The sequence below is a fragment of the Phaseolus vulgaris genome, chromosome 4, assembly GCF_000499845.2.
Source record: "Phaseolus vulgaris cultivar G19833 chromosome 4, P. vulgaris v2.0, whole genome shotgun sequence".
Classification (NCBI taxonomy): Eukaryota; Viridiplantae; Streptophyta; class Magnoliopsida; order Fabales; family Fabaceae; genus Phaseolus; species Phaseolus vulgaris.
Window position 1 is genome coordinate 21,562,761 of NC_023756.2, and position 11,114 is coordinate 21,573,874.

Below are 11,114 nucleotides of genomic sequence, written 5' to 3' on the forward strand. Positions count from 1 at the left end.
GTGTTTTCGGCGAGGAGGTTGCGCCACTATTTTCACAGTTTTACAGTGCTGGTGATGACCGACTTGCCCATCCAGAAAGTCCTGAAGAAGCCTGATGTAGCTAGGAGAATGGTGAAGTGGGCGGTGGAGCTGTCGGAGTTCGACATCAAATATGAGCCCCGAGGTCCGGTTAAGGGGCAGATTTTCGCTGATTTTATGGTCGAGTTCTCGTCAGAAGCAGCACGAGTTGAAGGGGATGACTTTCGTTGGGTGCTCTCGGTGGATGGGTCGTCAAACCAGCAGGGTAGCGGTGCTGGAGTCATTTTAGAAGGGCCCAACGGCGTGCTGATAGAACAGCCCCTGAGGTTTGCCTTCAAAGCCAACAACAATCAAGCAGAGTATGAAGCGTTGATCGCCGGAATCTTGCTGGCCAAGGAGATGGGGGCTAGGGTGCTGATGGCTAAGAGTGACTCGTTATTAGTCACGGGACAAGTAACAGGCGAGTTCCAGGCCAAGGATCCACAAATGGCGGCTTACTTGGAGTATGTGCAGGAGTTGAAGAGTTCCTTTGTCTCATTTGAAGTGGTGCATGTGCCTAGGGAACAGAATGCCCGAGCAGACTTGCTAGCTAAGCTCGCCAGTTCGGGCAAGGGGGGTAGGCAGAGGACAGCGATCCAAGAAACTCTGAAGATGCCTAGAGCATTTGTGGCAGACCACCTGGTTCTTCAGATAAGCAAGTCGACGGAGAAAGCGGCGAGGAGTCACAGGTCCTTGACTCAGAAGACCTTGAGGTCACCGAGAATAAGAGCATGTCGGGGGGAGGGGGTGAACATGACGTAGGTCTGTGCCACGCATGAGCCAGACACAAGGATAACCCAGTACCAGCGCTGCCTGGCAGATGGCCTTCTCCCGCTGGATCCGACGGAGGCTAGAAAGATAAAGAAGAACTCCAGCAAGTTCACCATGATTGATGGCGAGTTGTACAGATTTGGGTTCACACACCCACTCCTGGAATGTGTGCACGGAGAAAAATGTACAAGAATTATGGCCGAGCTCCATGAAGGGATATGTGGAAGTCACGTCGGGGGTCGAGCTCTGGCTGCAAAAACTCTCCGTGCGGGTTATTACTGGCCAACGATGAGGGAGGACTGCAAGAATTATGCACAGTGTTGCAGGCAATGTCAGCAGCACGCCGATTGGCACAAGGCGCCTTCAGAAGAGTTAAAGTCAATTTACAGCCCTTGGCCGTTTCATACGTGGGGAATTGACATTCTGGGACCTTTCCCATTGGCGATCAGGCAGATGAAGTACTTGGTGGTGGCGATTGAATACTTCACCAAGTGGATCGAAGCAGAACCAGTAGCCCAGATCACCGCACACAAGATCGAGAGCTTTGTATGGAAGAACATTGTGTGTCGGTTTGGTGTGCCTAAGCGCCTGGTGTCAGACAATGGGACTCAGTTTGCAAGTCACTTACTGAAGAAGCTGTGCGAAGAGGTGGGAATTCAGCAGGTGTTTGCATCCGTCGAGCACCCTCAGAAAAATGGCCAAGTAGAGTCCGCCAATCGGGTGTTGCTAAGAGGCTTGAAGAGAAGGCTAGAGAAAGCCAAGGGATCGTGGGCTGAAGAGGTGCCCCGCATAGTTTGGGCGTACCACACCACCGAGCAGTCAGGAACCCACGAGACCCCGTTCAGCTTGGTCTATGGATGTGATGCAAAGATTCCAGTTGAAATCCAGGAGAGCTCGCCTAGATTCCAGAACTTTGTGGCGGAAGACTCGAACGAAGAAAGAAGGTTGAATCTGGATTTACTGGATGAGGTCAGGGAGGAGGCAAGGGTAAAGGCTGAGGCAGTGAAAAGGAGGATTGAACGAAGGTATAACTCGAAGGTGATGCCAAGGCAGTTTAGAGAGGGCGACCTGGTGATGAGGAAGGCCCACCAGTACGAGATGGAAAACAAGTTATCGCCTAAGTGGACAGGACCGTTCAGAATAGCCGAGGCGCTCGGGAACAGCGCCTACCGCTTAGAAACGTTGGAAGGAAGGGCGATTCCTCGCACTTGGAACGCCACACACCTCAAGTTATATTACAGTTAAAGCTTTGTAAGTAAAAACGAACATGAAGAGATTTGCAAGCTTTCTGTTAAAACAGTTTGAAGGGGGCACTCTTTTTTCCCTAAGGAGGGTTTTTAATGAGGCCACCCAATAAAGAAGAGTTTTCAAAGAGTTTAAAGCTTCTAAGATTGCATGCTTGTTGTTTCGAAAGTTTTAGTAAAAAGACCTTATCACTCGTACGTGATTCAAGGCAAGTTTAAAGTTATGCTGCATGCTTTCTAAGTAAAAGTTTTGAAGTCCTCATCGCTTTTCGGCGATTGGCGGCATCAGTTAAAGTTTTAAAGTCCTCATCGTCTTTCGGCGATCGGAGGCACCAGCGATAGAAAAAGACCTCCTCGCCCTCGAGAGAGTGCAGGCGAGAAAGAGTAAAAGACCTCCTCGCCCTCGAGCGAGTGCAGGCGAGAAAGAGAAAATGTCCTCAGTGCATCCAGGGGGGAGAAGATGTACACCCTGGGCAAGTTGAGGCACCAGATAAAGTCCTTCTCGCCGTCGAGCGAGTTCAGGCCAGATAAAGTCCTTCTCGCCGTCGAGCGAGTTCAGGCAAGATAAAGTCCTTCTCGCCGTCGAGTGAGTTCAGGCGAGAAAAAGTCCTTCTCACCTCAGCGTGAGTTCGGGCAAGATGAACTGAAAAGTCAGGGGTGTTCGTGACCTTAAACGGCGGGAAAGGAAGGAAAACGCCTTTCCCCCTTTAAGTGAAACATCAATATTGACTTAGTAAGACCAGAGAAGACTTCCACGCTTGTAGGCGGTGTGAAGGCAGATAAAATCCTTCTCGTCTTGAACGAGTTCAGGTATGGCGTGAAGGGTGAAAGAAGTTTAAAAAATAGCTAAGGTAGGTTCAAAGAGAACGCCTCGCTATCCGGCTTATTGTTCTGAAACTCAGGGAGGTAGAGAAGGATCTGAAAGGCGCCTCTACCCCCAGATGAGGGAACAATAGCCAAGTTATGAAGGCAAAGGAAGTTTACATCGCCAGAACCCTATGGCGATAAGAAGAGTTCCAGGCGATGGCGGGAGTAAAGGCTAACCTTGCCGGGCAGGTAAACTGTATTGTGATACCAGTTTAAGTTAAAACCTGCTGCCTAGTAAGTAACTAATTGCCTTAAGTTTGCAAGTTATAATTAAATGTCATCGTTCGAGGTTAATACTTTGATCAAGTTTTACTTCAAGTTAACAGTTCGATAAATTGTTATAAGATTAACGGTTTGCTCAAGTTCAAAGCGGTGAGTAAATAGTTGAGCTCGGAGTATCGCTGGGTTGATTTGTATAAGCAAGTTTCACCAGATAAGTTGATCAACCATACAGCGAGTAAGAAAGCAGATGAAGGTTAAAGAATGCGAAGTAAACAGAAAGACGAGGTGCAAAAAGCAGAAGGAGTTACATAAAGCAATGTCAGTTCAAATACATAAGAAGAAAAATTATATGTAAAGTTTTTACAAAACAGAAATAAGCACCAAGTTTTCAAAGAGCAAAGTGATGGAGGGAGACAATTAATCTTCAGAAGGCACGATCTTCCCATCCACCACCTCGTTGCAAATGGACACCATGGTCAGATCAAGCTCGGGGTATTGGCAAGTGACTTGCTCCAGGGCGGCGTCGAACCCGGCGGCAAGGACTTGGGCGGAGCTTTGCTCGAGCTCTTCGGTTTGTTGCTTCAGCTCGTCAGTTCGTTTCTTTAGCTCTTCAGTTTCCCCGCGAGCTTGAGCAAGGTCTTCAGCAACCTTTTTGCCTTCGTCCCGCGCCTGGGCCAACTCTGCAGCAGTCTTCTTGTTTTCCTCTTGAGCTTTGGCGAGCTCAGCCATGGCGTCGTCCCTCTCCTTCTCGACCTTCCCGAGGAGGACCTCCCGATCAGTTGACCTCTTTTCAAGGTTCTCCACCTTGGCCGCATCTGCTTTCATTGATGCCTCCAAGTTGGCCACCTTGAGCCTGTAGGGTACCAGCTTACTCTCCAGCTCAATTTTCTCTTGAGCTACGAGGTGCAGTTTTTGGCTCAGATCAGAGGCCTCCTTACGCACGCCCCTTAGCTCAGCGCTCATGGCATCCTCCAGCCTTGAATGATCGATTTCTGCCACCATCAGGTTGCAAGACAGTTTTTCTGCCTCCATCCTTATCAGGCGGATTGCCTCCTTAAGCGCCGCGTTCTCGTCTTGAAGCTTCTTGCTCGAGTTCTTCACAGCCTTCGTTATGATTGAGGGGAGATCCTCTGCCATCATCTTCAGTTTGGCTGTGAAGGGCCCCTAGATCTCTTCGATGGAGGATGGGAGGCTTGCAGTTGTTGCTGGTGGAGGTGCTGGAGGAGCCTGGTGCTGACTTTCACCACCACCCTCTTGAGTCTGTAGAGCAAAGGGGGCTTCTTGGCGTGGTGGTGAAGTCGGGGACTCTGTTACGAGGATTGGAGAGTTGTGAGCAGCCTCATCTCCACCTGGTGCGGCCCCAGCAATAGAGGTGGTTGAAGGAGGACCCTCTCCAACAGATACGAACGGCGTGGAGGCGCTTGGAGGGTTCTCTATGAAATTAGGCTCGCTGCCTTCAACCACAGGGGGCGCAACAGCCAAGGGTGTTGCTTGGACTGGCGGTGTTGGAGCTGGAGGAGAGGGCGGTGTTGGAGCTGAAGGAGAAGGAGGCGTTGGTGTTGGGAGAGCGGGTGGTGAAGAGGGTGCCACCCTTGTTCTTTTGGTGACGAGGTCGTCTTCAGTCGCCTCGTCATCCTCTTCATCCTCTTGTACCACCTGAGGAGTTTTCCTCTTTGGTTTCCTCAAGACAAGCTTTTTTCTTTGGGGGGCAGGTAGTGTCTCCGAAGGAGTTGGACCTTGGGGAGGAGTTCTGCCCTGAGCAGCGGCGATCTCCACCACCGAGTTGGGCACGGTTTGGGAACCCGTCGCCAACTTGTGAGTTCGGGCGATCGCCCTCAATTCAGCCAGTTTGCCTTTTCGCAGCATGTTATCTAGACAAGGTAAAAAATAGGTGAGCAATTAAAACAGAAGCAGAAGATACAAACATGTCTGTACAGGGATAACACAAGTAGCACATAGGTTAATAACGGAATGCCAAAGTAGAACGGAGAAAAATGCTAAGTTGGTAAATTTGATGGTGAGGTGGGGCTTACCGATGTGGGCTTCGAGTTGACCCTCGAGGAATTCGAAGGTGATTATTGAAGAAGTAGGAAAGTTAATGTGGGCATCAGCCACCCTCTTCCAGAAAAGGCAGAGGTCCTTGTCCAACTCGCCCATGTTGTCAGGACTTCTTGGCCTTCTGAAGTTTTCTTTGGAGTCCTTGCTCCCCTTGTTTACCCAATACAAGGGGAAGCCGTCGAGCAGTGAGGGGTCTTGATCATTGATGTGATTCCAATAGCCACATAGAACAAGATTCTTGACATTTTTAGGAATCACCTTGAGCTGGAAAATATAGAGGCACTTTTCTTAGAGTTGGATCATGGTTCTAAGACAAGAACTCACCAATAACTAGTACCAAATCCCAAACTCATTTGGATGAACCAAATATTGTCAAATTGAATCAACAAAGAGGAAGAATTAAGGAGAACCGAACAGAATTGCATAAGAACACATTTCAACCGAACAAAATGAAATTAAAAGACAAAGAACAAAACATAGGTGCTGGAAAATTAAGACAGCCGAACCAAAAATGCTCAAGAACACAAGACAACAAGAGTAATTGAAAGAGAAGAAAGGAAGGAGAAGAGAGTGCTCATGAAGATGGAAGAATGTTGGATGATCTCGCCACTAGAAGTGTGGAATGCTCCTAGATGAGAGTGATGCCGCCACTTGAGGACTCCAATGATCCATCAAGATAAGACTAGAGAAGAAGGCTCCAAAAGCTCTCCAAAGGTCACTCAAAATTTGAGTAGAGTTTTCTTAGATTAATTCCAATCTGAATTTTACAAAGAGAGCACCTCTATTTATAGCCTAAGGTGCTGAAATGTAAGCTACACAAATTCAAAAAAAACTCCCTCCCAAAAAGCTTCTAGAATTTGCGCCTAAAACAAGGCATGAGGAAGGTGTGATCCTTTCTCTCACTTTGGCACCTCCTTATTTACTCCTACACCTATCTACTAATACACCCCCCCTAAGACTCTTAACTAAAGACTAAAAGATGCTTTAACAATAGAGGTTTCTAATGTTTCCCTCTAAGCACCTTTCTAAACAATATTTATTTAAAACTTGGCCTTGCCCTTCATGGGATGGTCTTTGGGCTTTTGTGGGCTTTGGCCTTCTTGGGCTTGGGCTTGGGCTTGGGCTTTATCTTTTGCAAAGATTAACAAGAAAAACTTTAAATGTGAAGGCGAATGATCTTGTTCTTCATTATAAAAAGCCACCTTTAGTTGATTCTCATCAATCATTTTGACGCACTTGGACAAACTTTCCTTTCCAGTCTTTGTAGGATTGCTGGAAGATTGAGAGGATCGATCTCCCAGCAATCCCGTTTAAGCTCACCCAGGGGCGATCTCCGGGATTCTTGGCCTCGAACAAGAAAAGGAAAACGTCTACCGAGGCCGGTAGTCCCAAGTGCGCGCACATGATTTGAAATGCCCTCACGAATGCTCAGCTGTTGGGATGGAGCTGGGCAGCGGCAATGTTGAGCTCGGTTAGTAGCTCTCGTTCAAAGCGGGTGAAGGGAAACCTGAGTTTCACCTTCTTGAATAGAGTGGTGTAAACGAAGCAGAACAACTCGCCGTTGTTCCCCTTGTCATCCGCGCAGATTGGCACGTCGGGAGGGCAAGGCAGCACCATTAACTTGTCGTCGTGCTCCTTGTGGAACGAGAGGTTGGGTTCGTCCCCTTTCTTCAACCGTAGCACCGCCAACGCAGAGTTTACTGAAGAGGTCTCCTTCAGCAAAGTTGGGGTGGCCCACGGGTAGAGTTTCTTATAGTCTTGTGTAGGAATGGAGGCTCCTCCGGCGACTGGTGGAGTTGCCTGAGCTGGGTTGGCGTGAGAAGTTGCAAGCCTCTCAGCCTGGGTAGAAGGAGCGCCAGATGCTCGTGGTGGGTTACGCGCTGGCGGAGGATTTGCCCCAGGAGCAACCTTACGCGCTTAGGGTGGAGGGTTTCGCGACGAAGAAGGAGGGTTCGTGGTGGATTTTGTATGAGCCATCGCAGGAACTGCAAAGGAAAATGAAAGGGATGAACAAAGGTTACAGAGAACGACTCGATTGAGGACGAAGAAAGAAGAACGAACGAACAAGAGTTCGTTAGGATGAACGTGATGGAAGACGAAGCCCTAAGTTACGAGAGGGGAGAAAAGGAAAAAACAGCCCACAACGTATACACCAGATAGATAATGGATGATGCGAATCGGTTAAAATGCAGCAGATATCAACAGAAGAAGTAAAAGAGGTACCTTTTGATGATCGGATGAGCGTTGAAGAGAGTTGGAGATTGAGAGAGTTGAGAAGCTTTGTGGGTTCGCAAAGAAAAACTTAGAGTGTTTGAAAATGTAGAAAGATGATGGAACAGTAGAAGTGCAAGGGGATTTTGGGGTTTTTCGAATGTTTTCGGAAGCGCAAACGACAGTTGAAGATAGCCGTTGATGAAGCCACGTGTCGAGCGATTGGAAAAAGGGGTTTGGTGGAGCGTCAGAAAAGCAGAGGGTACGGACGTTTGGAATTCCGTGCCAGCGCCACGTAGATCGACGGTGATGTGACCTCTTAGTCTTTTCGCGGGACAAGTCTCTATTTAAGACTGGGGGCTTGTGTACCGACCAGGTAGTCGGGAGTGATGACGTGGCAGCAAGTGGTGATATAGGCGTGTTGAACGGAACACCTGGCTGACGGAAGGGAAGGACATCGGGAAGTTCGTGTAGTCGCCAATCGTTAAGTTGGCGTGCTCCGATCTTTAGCATATCTAAACCGACGGTCACCAGGCTTGTGTTGTAGTCGCCATGTGCGAGCTTAGGCGACCAAGTGATCAGACATCGCCGAAGGTTTAGGAAGGCTTGCTTAGGGCCTTCAGAGGATACGAGTACGAAGGACGAAGTTATCAGGTGATCATTCCCTAGCCAGAGGTTGAGGCAAGGGAACAGCTTACCAGAACATACACGATGAAGCAAGTGAAGCAGATCATGATGGCGGCCGGCGAGACCACAGAGAAAGTGTGCATGGTGACACCCGTACTCGCCACACAGAAGAGATCGCGCTCCAAGGCAGCTTAACACCGAGTTACTCCTTGCATGGGTAACTTAGTCGAACAGCCTGAAGAGTAAGAAGTGACGCTCAAGCAGAGGACGTTCCAGATGCTGACACGTGTACAGCTGGATGCGAGCAACGTGTCCAGAGGTGTAACCGTCAGGAGAGAGAAAGTGCACAGGTATATAAGGGATTCTAACGAACTTCTGAGGTACGCGCGTTTAGAACATTTCTTTACGCTTGAGAATACTTGAGTACGCTGAGAGAGTTTTTGCACGGTTCCTTGAGTTTCTAGCTTTTCTCTCTTAGAGTTTTGGTGGTTCCGTCACTGACTTGAGCGTCGGAGCGCGATCGGCCGCAGCGGCGCCACTCTGTCTTTTGCAGGTTCTTGAGGTGAATCGAGGTGTGAAGGACGGAAGCTAGCGTGGTGCAAAGCCGATCCAGAGGAGATACCTTTGACGAGGCAAGGCTCTTGCGTTCTGGTCAACCGGCAGGATCAAAACCAAATAACTCTATAAATTGCTTAATGGTCCAAGGTAAAGGCCAAAAGCCCAATAAAATTGCGTTTGGATATTCTAGAAAACAAGTAGTTATCCCTCAAAGTTAAAAGAACCAACTTAACGTGTGATGAAAACCCATCCAGCCTCAAAACATTTAGCTAAGAAGATTGGAAGCAGAAAAAAGATCTCAGAAGACTCTCATCCGAGGGAGAATTAATTGATGTCTGCTCTTCCATTTTTATCTAGTTTTATAAACATTATATAAAGTAGTATAGGCTTTATTTTGGACTTGTATTTAGGCCATGTTTTGGGCCAATTTTCATGGGCCATGTATTCGCCCAATTAGAGTAGGGTGTAAATAGAAAATAAAATGTCTAGCTAGAGTTACAATTGGGACTCCTTGAACCCAATGCAACTATAGACCATCTAGGGTGCACAAATAAATTACTAGAGTGCAAATAGAAAGCATGGAGTGGCAAGGAAGGCACAAAGGTCCACATGTCATATCCTTAATGGAGAGGATTCCCACCAATGCCAAAGGGACATTTGTCTTCATGGGAACAGAGAGGATTCTCTCCAATTAGAGGAGGACATCTATCAACCTCTAATTTGAGAGGATTTACTCCAATTAGAGAAAGACACTTGTCCTTTTATGAGTGAAGAGTTTTTAGGGTTAAAGCTTTCACCTTGGATTTCAATAGAACTATAAATACAAGTGCAACCCCCTTATAAATGAGCTTTGAATAGACTATTGAATTGCTGCCGAAATTTCAGCCTCAAGTAGTCTCTTAGCTCACTCTTTGCTAGCCTTATTTCTAAGTGTTTTAGTAAGGATCCTTTTAGGAGTTGGCCTAACCTCTCTTAAGCTTTATTATCATTCCCCACACACCAATACTTCACAATTACTTTCACTCATTATAGCCACCCAATCCCACCAAATTCCATACCTCAAAATACAAAAACAAAAGACTCATAGCAATGCAAGCTAGGATTGAATCAAATGGTATCAAAGAATTAGGTTCACAGTTCTTAAAGAGATAACTTCTAAAAAAAATTGTTTTTCATTTTTTCATATTGCTTACATGTTGTTTTTCATGTCTAGATTCTGTTTTTTGTTGTTGTTTGTTTGGTTTAATCGGTTCAAATAGCTTGTTCTTCCTTGAACCATCCATATGAAGAGCTTCTTCTTCAAAGAACCCTAGGTTAGGATTTGTGAACCCTAACAAGAGTAAGAGTGAGACCTTAAGAAAGTTTGAACTCAAATTTGGAAGAATTTCTTTACACATTCAAAGTTTACATTTTACAGTGTACGTTCACCAACGAAGAAATGATTAGATGTCACCTTAGTGCACTATTCACACCCGTTACCCAGTACCACGTAGGTTGCCCAACGCGACCACATAGTCTCTTCACTGAAACAAGTTACAACTCGAGACTGGGGGGCTTGTGTCCCGACCAGTCCTCGGTCATCGACCCAAAGGTTGACCTCAGACATCACGCACCGATGCTTGGTAATGGAAGGGGGCCACGTGAGGTGGACTCTACACGCACCTACCAGGGAATTGGTTAATCTTTGATATTTATATTGTAAGCCCCGATGTTGGAGATCGATACTGAACCTCACCAGTAGAGGGAGGAAATCGGACATTGATCGTCAGGACGTTGTAGAGGGCCACGTGAGGTGGGCCCTAGAGTTTTGTTAAGATAACAGTTAAAGACAAGAGATATGTGGGAAGCCTAAGTCACGAGGGATCCATGCACGTGGTGTGTAAGATGCGTGAAGGCGCAACACGTGTGGATAATCCTAAGAGTCGTTAAGGCCCATTAGGGTTAGTTTTTCCAGGGAAAGCTTCATGCATGGCACGTGAATGCTTAGGGCACCCACGAAGCAGATGGTGCTAGAGATTAGGTGCACAAGTCAGTACACAAGCGACCACTCTATCATTCGTTGCACTCCAGTTAAGGGAAGTCCATGTGCCAGATACGCTAAGATTCTATGAATAACGGCGCAAGGACATTCTCTAAGGAACCCTAGTCAAGGGCAACAACGCAAAGGTAAACCCTAGTTTCAGCCTATATAAAGAGTGCCAAAACCTTAGTAAGGTATGCAGTTTCTAATACCGAAGTTGATATACACACTTGGTGTTTCTTTGCCCTAATACTGACTTGAGCGTCAAACTGCAAACGGTCGCTAGGGCGCCCCTTTGTCTTTGCAGGTGAGAGGTTTCTTGATCAAGAAGGAACGTTTCTCAGGAAAGATCGAAGGGCAGTAGCAGTTGTTAGAGTCAACCAGCGGAAGGGGAAGGGTGACATGTTGAAGAAGCTACCAAAACCCTAACTTTCATGGCAAGCTAGGGTTAGGGTTTGAGCCTTGCCGCCTAAGCTTAT

At 47.2% G+C, this 11,114-nt stretch overlaps 1 protein-coding gene across 1 annotated transcript; it reads right to left on the bottom strand.

Moving 5' to 3' along the window:
- Positions 1–3,578: 3,578 nt before the first annotated feature.
- LOC137838470 (uncharacterized) lies at positions 3,579–4,298 on the bottom strand. Its single transcript, XM_068647715.1, has 2 exons — positions 4,026–4,298; positions 3,579–3,914 (listed from the first exon to the last, which is right to left on the bottom strand). Exons 1-2 carry the CDS (start codon positions 4,296–4,298, stop codon positions 3,579–3,581), a joined length of 609 nt encoding a protein of 202 aa, XP_068503816.1.
- Between the last annotated feature and the right edge of the window lie 6,816 nt (positions 4,299–11,114).